This window comes from Squalius cephalus (genome assembly GCF_949319135.1).
Source record: "Squalius cephalus genome assembly, chromosome: 18".
Classification (NCBI taxonomy): domain Eukaryota; kingdom Metazoa; phylum Chordata; class Actinopteri; order Cypriniformes; family Leuciscidae; genus Squalius; species Squalius cephalus.
In genome coordinates, this window is record NC_137139.1 from 31,946,144 (window position 1) to 31,969,109 (window position 22,966).

Genomic DNA, 22,966 nt, shown 5'->3' on the forward strand with positions numbered 1-22,966 from the left:
AGAGCATTTTCACATTTAGCTCCAAAACTCTGGAATAGCCTTCCTGATACTGTTCGTTGCTCAGACTCGCTCTCCCAGTTTAAAACTAGATTAAAGACGCATCTCTTCAGCCAGGCATTCATATAATATTTTTAATCTTACAGTTAAATCCGACCTCTAGTTCATAAACGCCAGAGGAGAACTGGCCCCCGACTGAGCCTGGGTTCTCACAAGGTTTTTTTTTTTTCTCCATTAGGTCACCTGATGGAGTTTTTTCGGTTCCTTGCCACTGTTGCCTTTGGCTTGCTCAGTTGGGGATACTTAATTTAATTTTATCAATCAATAAATTCCACTAGAAACAAACCTTTGCTTTCATAGTGTAGAAGATCATGTGGTCGAATGCATTTGAACAGCCATAAAAAGACGTCTACTAACCTAATGCCTAAACATTACGGGAAGCGCACTAGACAGACGGGATTTAAACTTTGTCGGCTGGAGACCCAAGTTTGGTTTGAAGATGAAAAACGTATCAAGCACAATGTTCTCTCTCCATTCCTGATTTCTAACACACACTCACAGTGTTCGGCTGGTCTTGCGTCTATCAGAGCAGAAATTAAAGCCGCTGCTCTTATATTTTTCTGTCATCTGTCATGTCCTTTCAAATGTAAATTGTGTGAGCTTATTTCGTCCATTAGATCAAAAGATCTGTGAAAGCCCATATATTTACCCGCCCATAGACCCTCCCCTCGAAGAAATCAGGACAGAAGTGGATGAAAGTGGACGAAAGAGACTAATTAAAACACCAGGTGTGAACAGAAATGTGTCTCTCTCTAGTCAACTTGTGATCCGATCGACCAAAACGCATCTTATCACCAGGTGTGTAAGTGTTTTAGACCCCCTGAGTCTTCTCATTTATCAGATCTATCTGTGTGTTTAAGTTCCTCACCCCGACGATGAACCTTTGGTTGAACTGCTGCATGGCTCCCTGTAGCTGACTGCGCTGGTGCTGCCACTGCTCGTAGTTTCGCACCGTCTCCATCGTGGGCCGCTGCCACGTGGTGGTTCTGGTAATGTGGTCCACAAAATACACCCGTCCCATCTGGTCCACGCGCCGCTCCCAGCTACAAGAGAGAAGGACATGTTAATCCCATACTAGTTTCAACATCATCTACGCTCCTCTCAGAACATGCTCCGATCCGTCCCACGGTCTCGCTTGAGGCCTAGTGGAGATCGAGCCTTTTCTGTTGCGGTTCACTTCAGTATGTGTTGCTATTATCTTTAAATCCTCGTCAAGCATGGATGTTTTTAAAAAGGACTTAAAGACTTATTTTATCAAGCTTTTGGCGTTTGATTAGGTCTGAGAACTGTGAGTGATTGGTTGTATGATTTTCTTGGTGTCATGTTTTGATGTTATTTTATGTTTCTATGTATTTTAGAGTTATTTACTATTTATGGACAGCACTTTGGTCCATTCTAATGGTTTTGAAAGTGCTTTATAAATAAAAGTTGAGTTGAGAAGCTCATTTTAGGCCCAAAATGTTTATGCATTAATCTTTTAAACAACTTTAAATATAATATACTCATTGCTCGTCAAGCCAAGAACGTGTTTTATGTGAAATGCGGGTCAGGTGAAACCAGCTTAATTACAGGCTAAGTTTGTTTAGTCGACTTGTCTTTTAGGCAAATATGTAGTTTTACACATCCCTAAATCACCGTGGAAAAAGGTGATCCTAAAATATAAGTTCTTTTAATATAATTTCTTTTGTTGTGAAATTTGACCTTGGCTTTTTAAGATTCTCCTAGGTAGCATTTGGCAGTTTTTTTCATGTATATATTCAAATATAATTATCAGAAAATATGCTAAATACATGAGATCTTGAGTCCAAACACTTAACTGTCCAGATCCTGAACTATTAAGCAACTCCTCCTGAAATAGCCAAACTCTGACAGTGTGTTTCAGTTTAAATATGCGTCAAGTATGCATACTGCATTCTTTTAAGGGCGTGTCTCATAATGCAGTTTCCTACCCTGTGGGCAGAGGCTCCGGTCTTTCCCAAGTCGTCCTCTTTTCCACATGGTCGACAAAATACAGACGCCCGTTCTGATCGACACGCTGCTCCCAACTGCAAACACACACACACACACACTACAGTTAGTGGACGAATAATATGGAATGACACAGCAAAAAAAGAATTTCTTCCTCTGTATTTTCGTCTGAATGTTTTCAATTATACATTTCTAAAACATTACAGCTATAACATTAAATGCAAATAAGATACATTTACTTGATATGCAAAATGGCTTAAGATATTATGTCTTGTTTCCTGAAATATTGATCAAAATTAAGTTATTTAGGAAGTGACGGTTTTCTCCAGAGTGGATTATATATATATATATTATATATATATATATAAAAAAGAACTAAATTAATAACTTTTTTACAACAAAAATGAACCATCACTGAACTTACTTAAGCTGGACTATGATGTTATTTTCTTCTAGAAACAAACTTTGTTGTATTATTTTCCTGTTATCTCTGTAAAGCTGCTATAGTTATCACTGTAAAAATCACTATAGAAATAAAGGTGACTTGACGTAAGGTGATGTAAACCAATAACACTTCTGTTTATTAACCAAGTGTGTGCAGTTATGGCTGAAACAGATGCTCTCAGAGTGTTTCTGGGTTATATGAATGTCATACCCGGGTGGCAAAGGTCCGGTGTTGACCATGCTGGGAATCCTGCTGGGAGCGGGAACTACACTGAGAGCCGTCCTACCAGGCTGATCCACTGTGGGGGCGGGGCTAGACTCTGAGGCTCCTCCCCCAGAGGGATTACGAACTGGGGTGTCTGAACGAGACGAATCGCTGCCGTCAGGAATTGAACCAGTAGAGGAAGCTGCAAAGAGGACGGGATTTCACCACTGTTTTAATAAATGCAATCTTCCAAACATAATGAGGCAATACAAATAAAAAACATTTTACAATAGTTAGGGTTAGGGTTGATTTTTCAATAACACACACTCAAAATATGATTCATTAAAAAGATTCATTAATCAGTTAAAACTGGCCAAAAAAAACAACACACCAATAAATCAGTCTGGATGATATTTTGGACTTTTCTGACTTTTTTATTTTTCAGTCAGGGCTCCAGAAACACCGGTGCCAGTAAGTTTTACAGATGGTGGCGCCAGCACCTGATTTGGTAGCGCTGGGAGTATTTTTAATCATAAATTTCATTTAATCGTAAAATGACTATTGTTTTGCATTAATAAGTGCAGTTACTAATAATATTACATGTTTGTTTGTTGGAAATTTGACAGTAAAGCACTGAGCTTGAATGAGATGCAGGTAAATGTAAATGTTTATTAAAAATAGTAATGCGTAGTCAATTTTTTATAGGGAAAATTTAAATATTCTACTCTTACTGAATGTACCATTGTTCTTCTATAGTCATACTGAACTGACCAACAGCTTCTGATTATAAAAAGAGCACTCTTTATTTGTTTTCAGTGTAATTCAGTCACAAAATGAAGAAAATATTTGTTTTACATGAGACTTTGTGACTTCCTACTTTTCTCCTTTTATTGGCCAAATTTCAATATATCTTAACATACAAAAGGAGAGCATTAAACACCAAAATAAACACCGAAATCGCCCCCTAAACCCTCATTCACTATTCCCTACGTTAGTCCACTAATACTGTTCACTTAAAGGAGTGAGCGAATTCGGAGAGCCGTTGGGCGTAACGTTACATCGGTTGTACACTCGTTATTGCAGTGCAATGTGGGATTGAATGTGTGCACTCAATAACGTCCACTATGAAATGAAATGAAATGAAATGAAATATATTTTATTGTCCCTGATAGGGGAATTTGTATTGGACTCTATAGCCAGCATTTCACCAAAACCTGATACATTAAAAAATTACACAAAATATTCATACACACCACCATACACATTAAAATAAATAGACTTCACTAATGTTCAACAGTCTAACTGATACCGGTACAAAAGAGTTTTTGAACCTGTTCTGTTTATAACGGAAAGTTCTGGACTTTCTTCCAGATGGTAAGAGTTCATAAGAGTGGAAGAGTACATGAGATGGTCTATAGTTTCGGACACCACTACAAATGGCTGTCCCCTCAAATAACGCCCTATTTGTGGGTATAGGTGGCGATTTGGGATTCAGCCAGAGAGTATGTGCAGACGGCCTCACCTGGGGAAGACGTGGGTCTGCGTGGGGTCGGCGGGGGAGGTCGCGAGGGTCGTGGCGGTCTCGGGGCTCGTGACCCTCTTCCTGACCCTGACGGAGAGTCCAATCCATTCACACGACCGTTAGGAGCAGACGGTCGATCCTGACCGTCCGAGACCGTTGGGGACGGATCTCTGCTACTGCACACAGAGACACACACACACGTTTGTGAATTCAAAACCAAGTCAAGTCAGATTTACTTATAGACCTTATGTAGCCCCGCCCCTTTTCCGGTCTGTATTTTCACAGCGATCTTACGCATTTATGAATGAACGGCTCGTTTTAAAATCTTCCCGGTCGACTGACATTTGTTAAGACATCTGCTTTAAACATTACAGTCCTCATGATAACTTTCGTTAACTTTACATTAAGTAAGTCTACTTCACCAGCTAATTACTCCTGGACAGCGATGCCATAGAGATACACAGAGCGACCGCAAAAACAGAAGTTCAATGACAATACTGTAAAGATGCTGCGCGCATAAGGTCTATATAGAGCTTTTTACAATACAGATTGTTTTAAAGCAGCTTTACAGAGATAACAGGAAAATAATCCAACAAAGTTTGTTTCTAGAAGAAAATAGCGTCATAGCCCAGCTTAAGTAAGTTCAGTGATGGTTCATTTTTGTTGTAAAAAAGTTATTAATTTAGTTAATTTATATATCTATCCGCTCTGGAGAAAAAGGTGATGTCATCGTCCAGCTCAGTTCAGTTCTCATATAATGGTGTCAATGCAGCAGATCAATATTATTGTTGAATATTAAATGAATGTACGCAATATGATTACAGACGGGACATTCCTCAACCAATCACAGGTTCCTTTGATCACTTTTGGTACAATCACACTGCCATCAGCACAATAACAACAAAGGAAACACTATGTATAGTTAATTATTGAATGAAATGAAGATACCTTCTGCTTGAGTCTTCGTTAAGCTCCAACTCGCCATTTAAAGTACCTGGAAAAAAATAACATTAGCCATTCGTGATCTTTTCAGTGTGAAATATTAAATTAGCATTGTTACTGAAAGGAATAGAGGGACTGACTCTGGTTGTTGGCCTCGGCCGACTGGAAAAGATCGGGATCCACTTGCAGACCGTCCAAACACACGGACAGATCGCCAATGATATCGGCCTGATCTTGTTCTGCGCACAACTGCAGCGTCTGCACAACCTCGCAGACTGGACGAAACAACACAAATCAATAAAAAAAACTTACATTAAAAAATATATATATTTTTATATCTAACAACATTATTGTATGATTTATTCAAATATATATAGTATGTATATCATGCAAATGATACATAATATAAACATTTAGATTATACAATGATATACAAATTTAGATTTTATAATGGTGATTTATTAGAATGATTATTTTTTGTTTATATTTAATTTTTTTTAATGTATTACTTGCATTAAAAAATTAATTTACATTTTAAATTTAAATTACTAAATGACTAAAAATTATTAATATTTTAGTTATTTTAATAAACATTATATTTATATTACATTTATATTAAATTATATAAATATAATTTAACAATTTTATACAATATTATACGATTAATTAAATCTACATTATATAATTGTTGCACTTTAAAAATAAATAATAAATAAATATACATAATATATAAATATACATTTATAATTGTTATTTTTTAACATTACAAATTAACAGACTACACATTAACTTAACATAGAAATACATACATGTATATATATATATATATATACACACACACACACATTATGTACAAGCTTTTATGTTAATGTGATTAATCGATATGACACTATATATATATATATAATACATGTATTAAATAATGGAAATTATACCTATATCTGTATTATTATCTTTTTAAGTTTGTTTAAAATGTACACAACACGTTAACATGATTCATTTAATTTCATAGTGTGATAAAATCACATACTAATCTTGTCAGTCCAATATTATAATTCCTGTCGAAGCTGATAAACATGAACATGAAAACAGTTTTCTGACAACAAAAATGATTTCCATTTCCTTAAAAATAAAACAAGAGGGGAATCTAGTACTCGACCTCAGGCTACACACGCTGCTGATGGATAATAACACTGTTTAATGTGGTTAATGTGGGCGGAGCACAGAAACTCACTCTTCATGTCATGTGACTTGAGCGTCTCGCTGACGTCGAGTGTGGCCACGCCCAGCAGAACGTCCGACTTCAGCGTCTGGTGACTCCACACACGGAAGATCAGCTTGCTGAACGGAGTGACGATCCTGGTGGATACACACAACACAGAAATTACAAACCTGGAAAACTACAGAAACACAAGAGAGGAGGAAAACACACTCAACTTTGATACTTAGTGCCAGAGTTGTGATCACACAACCGCTTGACTTGACAAACACCACTGATAATGCAGTCAGTACTGACGTCACTCTTAACAATCACTTCACGTCAGGAGGATAAACGCATTTAATAGAGAATTGAGGCACATAACAATGTGCTGGTGAAGCCTGTGTTTGCTACACACACACACACACACACACACACACACACACACACACACACACACACACACACACACACACACACACACACACACACACACACACACACACACACACACACACTTGTTAGTGCTGGTACTGAGAGTAAAGCACACTCACACAGTGAGCGACTGCTTCCACTTGGGCGAGTTTGTGTTGGTGCATTTCTCCGTCTTCTTGGACTGGCCGTCCACACACACCTCCACGTACGGATTCGGCCCGAACCAGTTCTTCTTGTTGTCCTTGAGTTTGGCAGAGATCACTGCAAACAGAACACATGTTCAAAACAACACGGCATGATTTATGACGGATTTCTGCAAATGTCTGCAAACACAGGTGACCCTAAACATTAGAAAAGCTGCTGTTATTGAGGAAGAACTAAAGGGGAATAGGATAAAATCGTGAAAATACATTGTTTTGGAACAAATGGTTTAAAAATAATGTCCATAAATGATGCACAAACTGCATATTATTAAAAAAAAATTGTTTTATATATTTTACATTTTTAAATAATATTTTTAATAAAACATGTGTGTAAATAAACAGGTTTATAGCAAAACTTTTTTATTTCAATTTTTTTTTAACAATGTTTTAAATAAAGTCTCATGAATTGCTAATTAGAAAAAGTCCTCTGATAATCACCAGTAATATTTTTAAAGGCTAAATGTAAAATTACAGGTATGTACACATTCAAAATAATGTGCAAAAAAATATGCATATTATTACAAAAGTGACGTAGAGTCCAGAGAAAATGTGGGGGGAAATATAATAAAACTTCTCTTTAAAATCTGTAATAGTATTTTTTAATAAAACAAAACCGTGTAAATAAACATGTTTATCGCCCTTTTTTTACTTTTTATTTTAAATTTTTTTTTTTTTATTTTAGAATAAAACTTTAAAAAAAAAAAAAAAATGTTTTTTTAAGTCTCATAAATTGATAATTAAAAAAAATCCTCCTGATAATTACCAGCAATATATTTTAAATGCTTAATATAAAATTACAGGTCGGTACCTATTAAAAACAATGTGCAAAAAATATGCACAAATTTGCATATTATAAAGTGACTTCAGAGAAAATGTGATAAATCACTTATTATCAGACCCTTTTATCATAAATGTTTTTAAGCACAAAATGTTTAATAAAACATGCATGTAAATAAAAAAGTTTACAACCTTTTAAAAAAATTATAGAACTTTTAATTTTAATAAAACTTTTTTTAAATCTTATTTTTTATTGTGTTATAATAAAATAAAATAAAATAAATTAAATAAATATATCCAATAAAAAACTAATAATAGTAATACTAGTAATATAATTTAAAAGACAAATTGTAAAATTACGGGTTCAGAAAGCATGAGATATTATGATCACTATATGAGCAAGAGGTCAAGACATTTTTTGTGCTAACTGAAACAAACATATTTGGCATTAAAAAATTAAACAACATTTCCAAAATAATATGTTTTTACTTGGCAGTTACTTTACATGTTTTCTTGATCGGTCACAGTCTGGCAAAAATCATCCCAGTAATATTGTTCAGTAGTTTAGAGTTTTATGCAATTCAGCAAAAACACAGAAAGAATAAGTTAACGTATTAAAACCATCAGGAAGTTGAAGAACTTTCTATCCAGAAAATAAGTATTAACATTTTTAGTATTGCTTAACTTATTATTAACAGTCATGCACAAATATCATGCACATTTCCTGAAGATAGTGTCCTTAGTTTGGAGATCAACAATGAACTCAAGCAAAAATAAACTTTATTTATTCGAGTTAGTAGAGACTGGGACCTGTGCAGTATTGTATAAGTGAAAAATATAGACATATATTAAAGGGTTGTGACTGAAGTCCAGCGTTGGGTCGGTCAGCTGATGAGGAAGTGTCAGATAATGACATGTGGAAACACATGCAAACATACCCATGATCTGCAGCTGTGCTTTCATCGGGAAGCCATTAGTAGGACCTGCTTTAGCGACACTGCAGGCCATGACATAGAGCTACGCTGACACCTGTGAGATACACAACACACAGATATTATTAATAATGCACTGAAGCTTATTCTGGACCAGGAACACACACATTTCTAAATCTTTATGTGATAAATCTGCTTGGTTGGATATAAAGCATCAGACAAAGCAATATACGGTTCTGCAATTTACTGTGTAAAGGCCAAGACCGATAACTATAAAGATTACTATATCAGCGTCCACGCAGCGGACGATATCGTTCTGTTTATTCTAAGCATGTGCTTGTCTCGAGCTCGTTACAGCAGGATGGATTCTGATTGGCTGTCAGTGTTTTTATCGTCCATCAGCTGATAAAATCGTTCTGAAAGTGATTCCAACCATATTGTTTCTCTGTGCCGTTATGGTTACGCTGTGGTGTGAACTCTGCTATTCTTTAATATTGAGAATGGTTTTTAGAACTATATCTTTATCGTTATCGTCCTTGTTGTGAATGGGCCTTAAGTGTCTTTCATAGATCTGAAGCCTTGAATAGGGCTGGACCCGAATATTTGAATAATCGCTCGGTGGGTTGGTATTCGATTTGAAAATTTGACATTCGAATATTGGTTTTTTTTTTTTTTTTTTGCACACCTGGGATCCCCCGCGAAACGGTTCTCATTCGTGCTTTAATAAGGCCGGCGACTCACTGGCTGCGTGGCGTGTCCGTTTTTATTTCGGCTCCATGAACAGGTTGGAGTTTGCACGCTGCCTGCGTGAGACACGCGTGCATGCTAGAAATATAACCGACGCCAGTGTTCCAGCAACTGGAGTGTTCTCTGGCTAGAGCGCAGAACAGCGGAGTTTGTATGGACCGAAGTGCATGCCTGAGCTTGTGTTTTGGGTTAAGCTGCGTTGCTTTGACATTGTGGAAAATAGAATAATAGAAACAAAATGTATTAGCCTTTTTACCCGTTATTATCAATCTAAATTAATCTCGTTTTTAATTTAACTTAATTTCGTTTTTCTTTATTTAAATTTCGTTTTTCTTTATTTAAATTTCGTTCTTTCTTTATTTAAATTTCGTTTTTCTTTATTTAAATTTCGTTTTTTTTTTATTTAAATCTACCCTTTACTGTATCAGTAATTTGTTAGTCAGAAAAATATTAGACTACCTTAAAAGTATTGCTTAAGTTAACAGACCTGTGTGTGCGTTTTATATCACTAGTGCAGTGTCCGTTCTCGGAGAATATAAGCCCTGCCCGCGTGAGGTGCGCCGCTTCCCGCTCGCGCTGTTCTGTAGTTTTACTAAAAGTTTAAAGGGGGGGTACAATGGTGTTTCATGTATTCAGAGTTGTTTACACTGTTAAAGAGATGGATTCTCATGCTAAACATGGGCAAAGTTTAAAAAAAATATTTTGGACGAATAACGGAGAATTTCTATGCTGATAATCTTACTTCCGGGTTGGTACAAGTTTCGGCTGGGTTTTTTTAGATCGTGGATCTAATGACGTAGATCAGAGTGGAACTCCTTATATGAGCATTTCTCTCGGAAAAGCTCGCCCGCGCACACGTCGACTAGAGGAGAGCGAGACCGCGCACATCAACGCGCTTCAACAGGAAATCATCGGCAGCGCTGCATAGGATTTGTTCAAGAATGTCTCCAAAAAAGTGTGTATTTGGATGTGAGGGAAAGCTTAACGTGTTCAGTTTTCCAAAGAACCCAGTGTTACAGGAACAGTGGATGCAGTTTGTTTTTCCGGGGCAGCAACGGAGTGTAGGAAGTGCGGTTGTGTGTTCTGGTCGTTTCAGTGACGAATGTTTTATTAACAAGGCTCAGGTCGACGCTGGATTTGCAAATCGTTTGCTATTAAAACGTGGAGCGGTCCCAGTGATAAAAGTAACATTCATGTAAGTACAACTGGATCAGATTTCTGTCTTTTGCTGGAAATCAAGAACTACCGCTTGACTCTATAGCTCCGCCTCCAGGACCTCGGCTTTTTCCGGAGAGAATCGGAAAGCTGTATTTTTCTTTTATAAATTTAATAAAACTAAACACTTTTTTGAGATATTAAGGATGCACTACTACTCTATAGGTACTCAAGATTAACATGAGATTAGGTGAAACTGTGCATGTTATGTACCCTTTAAATTCTGAATGTGTCGCGTCTCGCGTGTCCATCTATATTGCACCAAATGCGACACTGCACTCCCTTGTGAAGTCGACTGGATGAACGGTTCTCGAAATAATAATAATGCAAACGGACAGACAGACACATAGAGATTCCTGCCTTTATTAGAGAGAAGAATATGTTCAGCACCCTCTCTCCGAAGCTTCGAATATTCGATGTTCATTACTACCGAAGCTTCGAAGCTCAAAAAATGGTATTCGGACCAGCCCTAGCCTTGAATCTCACAAAAAACTATAGGTCAACCGATTGATTGCTTTTGCCGATTCATCTAGCCTAGAAATCTAGACGCACCCTAGCGGCAGCAAAATTGATTTTGCAGCCAGTGTGGTCTAGCAACTCTCTGTTGACTTTCGAGCTGGAAAAAACAAACTCAGGTCAGCCCAATCACATCGTGTATAGAGTAGGCGGGGCGGGCTTAACATAATGACGACGGTGCCCTGCTACTTGAAAACAAAGAATGGCTGCTGTCGAACAGCGGTCTTTCAAATCGGCTTTGACCGCGACTATGGAGGACTTGGAGTTAAGTTTTTCTTTGAGAAAAGAGCAAAGAACGGCACTAAGTCATTTTTAAAAAAGGAAGATGTGTTCGGAGTTTTGCCGACTGGATACGGCAAAAGTTTAATATACCAACTAGCCTTCTTCGTTGCTCTGATTGGTTGTAGCGCTATCCTATTGCGTGCAGAGGGATTTTAAGAGACAACCGTTTATCCCGCCCCTCGGATTGAGCCGTGCCAATGGTGAGTTGCCAGACCTAACATCTTGATGTAGGTCTGGCTTGCCAGGCTACAATTAATCGACACCGATAACCGATTGCTGGAACAATCGACTATGGGCAAAAGTCCACACCAATGGTTTTTCCGGTTGCGTTCGTTGCTGGAGCGGCTGAGAAGTGTCTGCTGTGATTATACAGTACGAGAGCGCCCTCTAGAGGCCAAATAAAACCATCACTGACTCCTCGTGGAGTTTGTTTTGACACGTGAGGCTGCGCTGCACTTCAGATGCGGATTTAAAACACACAGTATGTTATACAGTACATTACCGTACATGTTTTCCTATCATTATACAGTACAAGAGCGCCCTCTAGAGGCCAAATAAACCCATCACTGAGGCCTTATGGAGTCTGTTTTGATGTGAGGCTGCGCTGCATTTCAGTTACGGATTTAAAACAGACAGTATGTTATACAGTACACTACCGTATGTGTTTTCATATCATTATACAGCAATTAATTAATTTGTTGACTAGATGCTGCATTAGTGGAGAACAGCAGTATGTTTGCAGTCGAGGCTGAGAGGACGCTAACATTAGTTCCTAAAGCGGTTAAAACAATGAAAAAATGTTATGCAAGTCCGACCCAAATGTTTAATGTCATGATTGTTACCATCTATTTGCATTAATTTGTCACTTTTATGCATTCGTTATGCAGCAAAGTTGCATATATAAAGCTGGTGACATGAGAAAGCAAACTGTATCGTCATGCAAACTAAAATATAACTTCAAAGACACTTTAACATCTCTTCATTTTTTTGGAAGATGATGTGATGATAAACTCTCTTCCGCTCACCAAGGCTGCTTTTTTTTTTTTTAAATACAGTAAAAATTGTGAAATATTATTGCAATGTAAAACAGCTGTTTTCTATGTGAATATATTTAAAAATGTAATTTATTCCTGTGATCAAAGCTGAATTTCCAGCATCATTACTCCAGTCTTCAGTGTCACATGATCCTTCAGAAATCACTCTAATATGATGATTTGTTGCTCAAGAAACATTTATGATTATTATCAATGATAAAAATAGTTGTGCTGATCATATTTTAGTGGAAACATTTGTTTTCATGATTCTTTAATAATAGCAAGTTCAAAAGAACAGCATTTAAGTTATAAATATCGTTACGGTGACGGTCAATTTAATGCATCATTGATGAATAAAAGTATTAATTTTTCTTTTTTTAAAAAAACAGACTAACATTTATTATATAAAAAAAATAAAGATATGTCAGACTTTTGACAATTTTCAGTAGACTTATTCATAAATTATTTAAAAAGGCTTAATTATTTAGAGGAACCATCATTATTATCACCAGATAGAATCAAATGTTTAATGCAAGAAGTAAAACAGTAAAAATTGAGTAAAAAAAAAAAAAAAAGTAAACTAGGTCAGATTGGATGACGGTAAAAAAAAAAAAAAAAAAAAAAAAAATTATGTAATTTTTTCCAAGGAAAATATATGATATCCAAACATGACAAAGGAACTGAAACAAATCAAGCTCACCATATTCCACAAAGATGAAACAAAATCCACAATCACTGCAATATCTTTGGAGAAGTGGAAAACATTAGATTGCGCTTTCATACACTAGCAATGAAAGTGTTGATAGTTTTCTTTCTGTGTTGTAAAGAGATCCCAGATTACAGGCGCCGCTTCTCCTCCGGTTACATCACAGAGCTTCATCCGAGATCAAACCGAGACGCTCACGTGTGTCTCACACAAGATCTGAATAAACTTTCACTCCAGCTGATCTCTGGGTTAATTATTCATCACTGATCGTGTGTCGAGCCTCAATAACAGCAGACGGGCCGAACCCAGAGGAAACACACACGTTTGTAAATCTCCAGGTTAGAGATTACGACTGACACATGATCCTTTATAGTCCTTTATAGAGAGAATCTGCACTGGAAAACCAAAGCTGATATTTCCTCTTAAAGGTGAAGCGTGTCGTCTTCTCAACACCAACACTGTCTGTAATGTTCAGTCACTAGATGTTAATCATTTGTAGGTTTGACTACCTGAAGAGTCAAACACTCTGTGACGCTTTGAGTGACTCCACATGTCAACTTCTGACTCGACCAATAGCGTGAGTTTGGGGGCGGGGCTACCTGTCAGGAGGAGGAGGGGGAGGACAAAAAAAAAGCACACAGAAGAACCCGAGAGATATCGTGTATCAGAGATCTGCCACCTAGCAACCATGCAGAACACCCTAGCAACCGCATAGCAATGCAGTTTTTAAGCCAAAAACACACTGTCAGATGCTGATATCACCGCACCTTAATTTACCACATGACTGTGACTGCATTTTATAATCAAATCTGGGTTTGCAACTAGTGATTACTTTGGTAAACAATAATCTATTGATTGTTTGATGTATTAATCAGGTAATAAAGCCTAATTTTCCGGTAACACTTTACAATAAAGATCCAATTGTTGACATCAGTTAACTAAACTTTTACTCTGAAAAGCACATTGGTGTTGTGTTTGTGCTATATTAATAAATAAAGAAAAAGAAACTGTGTTAGTTAACAATGAACAATACTTCTACAGCATTTATTAATCTTAGTTAATGTTAATCTCAACATTTTACTACCACATTTGTATGATTAACAGTTTTATCTGTTAACATAAATGAACATTAAAATTCATTAACATACAAAAACATTAACAAATGTTAATAAATGCTGTGAGACTATTGCTAATTGTTAGTTATAATGCATTAACTAATTATTATTTAATTATTTAAATAACATTATTGAATACATTAGATTAGAATAAATAAAAAATAACAAAGGCAGTGTAAATTTAAGTTCAAGTAAATAAATAAATAAATAAATAAATACATTTTATTAAAATAATTTGATGAAAAATAAAATAAATTAGTAATATACATCTAACTTAAATTAATAAATAAACATTAAACCTGATTAAAATAAATAGAAAAAGCGGTGAAGAAATAAATGTGAAAAATAAATAAAAAGTAGCAAATAAAAAATTAATAAATAAAAAGTATTTAAAGTGAAAAAGTAACTAACCAAATTGATTAAAATAAATACATTTTTTATTTAAATAGGCTTAGTAATAGAAATAAAACATTTTATTTGAATAAAAAAACACATCTAACTTACATACAAGTTAAAAAAAATGAAATAATGTAATATAATAAATATATATATATTATACATTGATAATGTGCATGTGCATTTTTCACTGTGTTATTGTTTTTATACACAGAAAATATGTACCTGCCTTTTGGATTTTAGGATGATCCAATTTTGGGGTCAGTGACATATAAAAGATTGAAAACTCCTGATCTAGGAAGCACTTTGATGTAAGTTATATACCATGGTCATATTAATACCATGCCATGGCATATATCAAAGTACCATAGTATTACCATTCTGTTTTGGATGACAGTGCTGGCTAATGACAAATAAAAAACGGTAGTAACTAGGGACATACCGCGGTATTTTGCTGCTAATAATAATGGAGGACAGGTGAGCAGTTTCAGGTCAAACCTGTTTAGTTGGGAAATATTTAAATCATCAAATCAGCTGAAACCAAAACCAACAACAAACTCGAAGCCGAACATCTGACATGAGGGTATTAAACATGCCACATGTGTTTATCATACATGACCCGATCATGACTATAAACTATAAACCCACAGATACATATCCAGGCACGTTGTTGATTCCCTCTGACTCTCATTGTCTAACACGAGCTATTTATATGAGATTGGAATAGTCAAAGTGATTAGTTAACCTGTCAACACGACTCAGTGTCACTGTAACGCAATGTACACAGATAAGCACATCCACAGACGGTAAACTACGACACAGCCTCGATTAGATGACCGTTTCTTACCCGAATCTGTCTCTGGGTCAGATGTGAGACGTGAAGCCGAACCGATCCGTCCTAAAATAGTTTATTCCAGAATCCGTATCAAGCGACTCCGGCGGCTCAGATCAGGAATGAACTTCCGCCATCTTCACGCCAACACGTCATTAAAGACGCTGTCCTGAAACCCGCCCTTCCCATCGATCAAAAGTCCGGTTATTCCGTTACATCGTTATTTCACCAGGCGGCGCTCGATGGACCGGAGAACCGATTCTCAATTGAGCCTCGTTCAAATATCAGCTTGGTTTTGTGTTCAATGAGGATGTTTGTATGGGAGCGAGTATAATCTTTCAAATCTACTCATTGTACAGATTTAAATATGTCAAAAATATGAAAATTCGCTACGTATTTCTATATGTAATACGTTTTTAAAAGTGCCTCGTCTAGTAATCATAAACCACAGCGATTGGTTCATACGGATTACTGTTGAGAAAAGTAACAGATGTCGCGTGGGCTTCGATTTATTGTTAAAGCAGCGTTATGGACTATCTTTTATATGAATAATGAAACTGAGGAAACTTTAATCGACTTTTAATTAATGAAACACATTGACGATGGTAAAATACATATATTTTTTTTCGTGTAGATCAATTGTTCTTGATTAAAAAGCAGGGATCTGCTAATTCTGTTTTAAATAGCGCTTTTATTCTGAAACACTGGACAAAAGTAGCCGTAGGCTATTAAAGTTTTAACCAAAACTTGAATACATTATTAATGATTATAACAGTCAAACATACAAATTAATATATTAATTAAATACACAAATATATTAGGTTAGTAGTAGTATACATAAAGGTTTGTGTGCATGTAACCTACTTGCAAAGCATAGCCTACTGGTCACACTACATATCATTTTAGCAGATACCATCCAAAGTATCAACTGAGGAAAAAATAAGGTGCTTTTTACACCTCAACTCTTTGAGTTCACACCTATTTACAGTCTATGTCTAATTCACACCCACCAAATTCTTATGAAAGTATCATTACACAGAAGCAGCAGCTCTTCTCTGAACTGAGCAGATCCTCAAATAATCAACCAGAAATACAACAGTGGCGATTCCCACCAGACCAGACAGAACCAGTCGAATAGCCTTAGTGCCGCAACAATGATCCAGACAATCTGAAAGAGAAGAGACTTATTCATAAACATCTTTTGTCTCAACATATGTCTTTGTTTGTGGAAAAACAGAAACTGCAAAGAGGTCACTGTGGCAGGAAGAGAGTTTTGTGGTAAATGAGTTTCCACACCTTCATGTCGTTGGCAGATCTCTTTCATGTGAAGACGGACACTCTTGTTGCTCACTGGATTTGCAGTCATGCAGCTGTAGATCTCTGAATCATTACAATTAAGCTCTAATGGTAAACTGAGGATGATGCTGAGATCAGAATTGCTGGTCTGGTTCATCATTTCACTCCCTTTATACCATGAGATGGACACGTCTTGATCATTTCTCACAGAGCAGAGCGCAGAGCATATTTCCTCTGATGCTCGAGGCTGCTTTAAAGTACCTGGTAGATTGATTTGTATAGGTTACATTTCAATGTTAAAGTTCAGGAGGTCTTTATTCTGTCTTTAATGACATCTAAACAAATCCCTCCCCCTTTCGCCCAGCAATGATGAGCAAAGAGGTCAGGAGAGGGACCTAAAAGACAACTAAGATGGCATCTGAATGAACTGATTTAAAAGACTCACCTGAAGATTGGTCGACAATAACCATTGAGCTGCACTCAATAGCAGGTGCAGAGACATGTTCTTTAGGACAAGAGGAAACATGTGCATCTTTTAATAAACCCATTTTGCAGAAACCATATGAGATTGGTTCATTAAAGTTCAGCCAAAAATGAAAATCCTGTCATTATACTCACCCTCATGTCGTTCCATTTTTGTCCCTCCATTGACAGCTATGCAACTACCACTTTGACGCTTCAAAAAGTTTGTAAAGAGATCGTAAAACTAATCCATATCAATTGAGCGGTTAGTCCAAAATTTCTGAAGAGACACAATCGCTTTAAATGATGAACAGATTTAATTTAGGCTTTTATTCACTTATAAACATTGATCAGTGAACATAAACAGAAGCTCAACCGAACCTACTTGACAGCTCAAACGTGTTGCGTAACATGAGAATGAACCTCATTGGTTCTTGCTGAAGCTCAAACGTGTTGCGTAACACGAGAATGAACCTCATTGGTTCTTGCTGAAGCTGAAATGTTCTGTGTAACAAGAGAATGAACCTCATTGGTTCTTGAGGAAGATCAAACATGCTGCGTAACATTGGTTCTTGCACGTCAAGCGAACATGCTTGAGATTCTGTTTGTCATAACTGATGTGTGAGTTGAAGAATGTTTATGTGAATACATATGTTCATCATATATAAAGTGATTGAGTCTCTTCGTATAATTTGGACTAAACCGCTCAATTCATATGGATTAGTTTTACAATCTCTTTATAAACTTTGAGCATCAAGGTGGTAGTTGCATACCTGTCAATGGAGGGACAGAAAGTTCTCAGATTTCATCAAAAACATCTTCATTTGTGTTGCGAAGATGAACGAAAGTCTGACGGGTTTGGAACGACATGAGGGTGAGTAATTAATGATATGTTCATTTTTAGGTGAACTAACCCAAGTGACTTCTTTTATCTATACGACAAATGATAATAATGTAATGTATAATTAATGTGCAGCAGCAGCTGCAACTTACCATACACATTAACTTTGTACTTCGTCTCAGAGATATATAACTTCATAGTGAGAGATACTCTATAAAAACCAGAATCACTGGCACTGATATTCCAAATGGTCAGTGATCCATTGTCTTTATCTAGATGCAATCTGCCAGAAAGTCCCTGTTCAAAATATGTAACTGTTCCCTTATTCATCTGTGCTATACGAGTGGTAAAATGGCCTCTGTTAAAAAACCACACTGTCTCAGTGTCTTTCTTCGGTCGAGCTTTTGGATGTAGAGTCAGAACGTCTCCCTCGATCTCTGTCTTTACCTCATCCACCTCACCATTCACGAGACCTGAAACAATATGAAAATGCATTAAATATGGGTTATATGCTGTTGGATTGGGTTTGTAATCATTTGTTTCTTATTCTTCAGAAAGCAAGACAAATACAATTATAATTGCTAAATAATTAGCATGAAGAATCGGGTTATCTAAAATAAAATTGTCTGGAACAAAGGGTTCAAACCTTTAGAAAAGTTAATTTTTGAACTGGTGGTGGCGCAATAGACTCCAAAATTGGTCAGATTACTATTCATGACCATCACTACAAGTGTGCCAAATTTCATCATTTTCCCATGTTCCGTTGATAGGGCTGCCATAGACTCCCATTGGGGAGGAATAATAATAATAAAACTAATAATTCTAATAGGGGCTACAGCCCTACATCACTTCTGACACATTTCTGCTGCAGATACAGATATTCCCAGTTGAAATGGCAAGTAATTTTAAAAAATGTGTGTAATTTTAACTGTAAAATATTGTAAAAACACTATGAAAAAAAAAAAAACCCTGTTAATAGGTTAACAGGAAGTTCCCGTATATACAGTGGAAAATATACGTGTTCATACTGTTAAATGTACAGTTTCTAGACGTTATGCTTTTAGAAGTTACATCTTCTGTTGTTTAATGAATGTTATTCATTATTTTAGTGTTGTGTGTTTCCATGATGGTGTTTTGTGTTTGCGTTAATGACTCTGTGCACCTTCTACAGTACTACTGTAATTCAGCTTGTGGAAATGCTACTTCTACATGATTCTTCATGAGGCTTCCTCTTTTACCATAATTAGGTTGTCAGTATGTTAAAGGTAATAGATTTTAGTAGCAGTGTGCGTTGTTGGTTTTGCCGGTTTAGATTACAAATTTCTTGTCTGTAAATTACAGTTTTATACTGTAAAATGTATGGGCTGTCTGAAAATATGTTTACATTTTTACTGTATTATTTTCAGAATTAATCTGGCAACCACAGCTGACAGGATTTATTAAATAAAAACATCGTGATTTTTTTTACAGTGAGTATCTGAAACTGTTTATGTATGGAGGATACATCTGTTTATTTGTCCTTTAATACTTTCATTTTATTTGTATCAGTGTGTGAAAACCACAAATTCTCACCTTTTCTCAAGTTGTCGTTTATACATGATAATCTTATTTAACAAGTTCCCCTCACTCAAGATTGCATTCTCAGCTTTGATATATTAATACATTACATTTAAACAATTACACTTTTATCCAAAGTGACTTACAAATGAGGTACATCACTAGCTGTCATAAACTATAATAGATATATATAATAAATATAATAGATTTTGACATGTACCCTTACCAATACAAGTCAAATTTCTAAGACCGTATCCGCCAAGAAAAACTATATTATCACCACATGACTTTATAGGGGGCAAAACTGTAAAAGCAGGATAAAATATACTTAAAAGCACCTTTAAAGTACATGACCAAACCCTCGATGCAATTTCCAAACACACACTCACTCACACACACACAGAGATTGAAAAGATGTACATGCACAATATATGTGCCATTTAAAGGTTAACAGTTTGCAGTGTTTTAGTGATTGTTTGGTCTACTTCTGTCTTGAAGATGATTCCACTTCCTTGATTGTTTTCAGTGTAGGTGAGATTTCGTCTGAACCACAAAGGAAATGTTCATTTTGCTGCCATTACTCAGATCATGGACCTTACGTTAATGTGACGCAAACTATTTTTTTTCCACGTTCATTTTCATGGAGGAGGTCGACCTACTGATTTTTCCACAAAGACTTCAAACTTCCGCCATTTATTCAAACTACAATTGAAAAATACAATTATTTGAAAAAGAGAAGCCTACTCTAAACATACCCTTATAATATTTCCTTTACAGTTTGTGCATCAAAGGTACTGATTGTACTGGGACTGATTGTAACGCACACTAACTTTCATGATTAAGGGAGCTTTTCGAGATCTATGAAACTGTTCGACAGTGATTGTTCACTTTGATGTGAACAGCAAGTTTTATTAAACATGTTTACTATGAAACTTTTTTGTTGTGGATATTTCACATGCCCAAAAGTGAAAGAAAAAACATAAAGGTCATAAAGGATCCAAAAAATATTAGCAGTAATACCAAATTTCAAGAATAGAAAAGTTCAAAAAGGTAAAAAAAATAAGTGCAAAGTCTACCAACTACTGAATGTGTCTCAGCAAGAGAGCAACCAGAGAGCACAAAGAACTAATCTAATGAAAGAAAAAAAACAATGAGGTTTTAGAAATCTTACCTTTGACACTGATGAAAAACACAATGAAAATCCACATCCTGATGAACATTTACCAGGATCGATTGCAAGTTAGTGTCTTCTCTTGATGCTGCATCTGGAGCTCACTCGAGCAGTGTATGATCATGTGACATCTTCTCAGTTTCATCAGGAAGTGAACATGAAATCACTTTCACCAACTTATTTATTTGAAATCATGACATTTGCTATTTACAGAAGTCACCTAAAAGTAAAACACAGAGTCTCTACAGGGTTCCCTCATATTAGACACATTAATTTTCCCTTTTTGTCGTTTATAACTAATATATTGGAACTAATATTTTAGAAAACTGCACTTTTTCTATAGAACTTATGAATTAAAGGGGACATCGGATGACATTTTCACTTTTTTGAATGCATTTAATTAGGTTTCTGGTGTGACTACCAACCGGAGGTGGACAAAGTACCCAACTGTCTTTCTTGAGTGAAAATACAGATACTACTGGTCAAATGTAAAAGTAGTAAAGACCGATTTTTACTTAAGTAAAAGTACAGAAGTACACGTTTTTAAAAGTTTGAAGTACCTAAAGTAAAAAGTAATTTTCAATGCATTGTTATTATTGTATTTAATACTTACAGTACCTTATGCCTCTGAATCTATGCCTGCTACCCTCATATCAATATCACATGTATTTCTATAACACAGTTCCAGTAGTGGGATTGAATGTGAGATTCACTCAATAACGTCCACAACGGTTTCGGACACCCAAATGGCTGTTTCCTCAAATATTGCCCTATTTAAAGTTGTTTGGATTTAGTGTGAATATGTTCGCCTTACTGTTGTGTAAGCTAGTGTGCTCCAAAACAATGACAAAATTCACATTTAGAAGACCAAACCCAACATTGAAAATGGAAATCAGGTTGATGTCAAAATCCAACGTGAGGTTCTGTCGTCAACCCGACTTTAATTTCCAACCAAAATCCAATGTCTGTCCGTTACTACTTTCTACTCAAGGAACTTGAGAGAAATGTAGTGGAGTAAAAAGTACGATATTTGTCTTTCAAATGTAGTGAAGTTAGAGTAAAAAGTTTCCAGAAAAAATAATAATACTCAAGTAAAGTACATACTCAAAAAGTGTACTTAAGTACAGTACTCAAGTAAATGTACTTTGTTACTGTCCACCTCTGCCACTCAGAAAAACTGAAAAGAAAACACGCAGCCAGTTTGTTATGGGCAGTCTGAGTCTGAAAGTGTGTCATCCAGCCAGCGAGCTCAATTTGCAGAGGTTATAGATATAGCTAGCTATTTAAATATGACCACACATGACACAAGAATGTCTTTTTGTTTGTTGTTGGTTGTAAGAGTGAATATAACAGTTATAACATTTACTCCTGACACCAGAGCCAGTGAAGACGCAGTGGATTAGGTTTATTTTTGAAGGGAATGCGCCACCCCTAAACTCGTTTATTTCTGATTTTCTGCGCAAAACATTTTACACAAGACAATAAAAAGGGAAACAGGTTTTGCTAAAAAGTTGTTACTCAAGAATGGATCAGTACCAACTGTTCGTGATCCAGCTTATATCTGGAGCGATACTGTAATGAAAGGGAGAGCACACACTTTATTTAAGTTCACCTGAGTCGTTTTACAGATATAAAGTCTACATGTTTATTAAGCACCCCCTAAAAAGGCATAAGGTCTGTATAGATTTGTTTACGGTTTGTTTACTAGGGTCTCAGCATCACTGACATTTCAAAACGGACGTAAGCGAGCAATATTACGAAGGTGAAAGAAAGCAGACTTAGTGTGTAAGGAAATGTGAGGAGGAAGGATAGGGAAGAATCAAAAATGATGCCGAGGTTTTTAACGGATTGACAGATAAGTAGATTGTTTTATTTAATGCCATGTCAGCATCTAAGGCTATTTTCATGGCAAAAATTCAATTACAAAAATACAAATAGCCTATCACATAAATACAATAAAACCAACACAACAACTCAATTTTTTTTTTTATTAACATATGATAAAAAATCCAAAACCTTTTCAGGCATAATCTTAAATAAGTCCTTAAGTGAAATAACTTCATAAAAGAGCATTCTACTTGTATTAAACCCAGGACAGTCCAATAAAATATGT

General features: G+C 35.9%; 2 protein-coding genes across 2 annotated transcripts in view; both read right to left on the reverse strand.

Moving 5' to 3' along the window:
* The window catches only part of itchb (itchy E3 ubiquitin protein ligase b), a 33,158-nt gene extending 17,466 nt beyond the window's left edge, over positions 1-15,692 (reverse strand). The window contains exons 1-10 of the mRNA XM_079850015.1: positions 15,542-15,692; positions 8,690-8,780; positions 6,891-7,032; positions 6,373-6,497; positions 5,279-5,413; positions 5,145-5,190; positions 4,197-4,372; positions 2,681-2,876; positions 2,007-2,102; positions 926-1,100 (exon numbers count right to left, since the gene is read on the reverse strand). Of these exons, the coding sequence (XP_079706141.1) occupies positions 926-1,100; positions 2,007-2,102; positions 2,681-2,876; positions 4,197-4,372; positions 5,145-5,190; positions 5,279-5,413; positions 6,373-6,497; positions 6,891-7,032; positions 8,690-8,759 (1,161 nt within the window). The 5' untranslated portion in view covers positions 8,760-8,780; positions 15,542-15,692. The remainder of the gene's footprint in view (positions 1-925; positions 1,101-2,006; positions 2,103-2,680; positions 2,877-4,196; positions 4,373-5,144; positions 5,191-5,278; positions 5,414-6,372; positions 6,498-6,890; positions 7,033-8,689; positions 8,781-15,541) is intronic.
* A 397-nt stretch (positions 15,693-16,089) lies between these two features.
* On the reverse strand, positions 16,090-20,999 carry LOC307145804 (CD48 antigen-like). The gene is made up of 5 exons (XM_079849371.1): positions 20,854-20,999; positions 18,278-18,598; positions 17,268-17,327; positions 16,823-17,083; positions 16,090-16,694 (listed from the first exon to the last, which is right to left on the reverse strand). The coding sequence occupies exons 1-5, from the start codon at positions 20,900-20,902 to the stop codon at positions 16,558-16,560; spliced, it is 828 nt and encodes a 275-aa protein (XP_079705497.1). The 5' UTR covers positions 20,903-20,999; the 3' UTR covers positions 16,090-16,557.
* Positions 21,000-22,966: the final 1,967 nt, after the last annotated feature.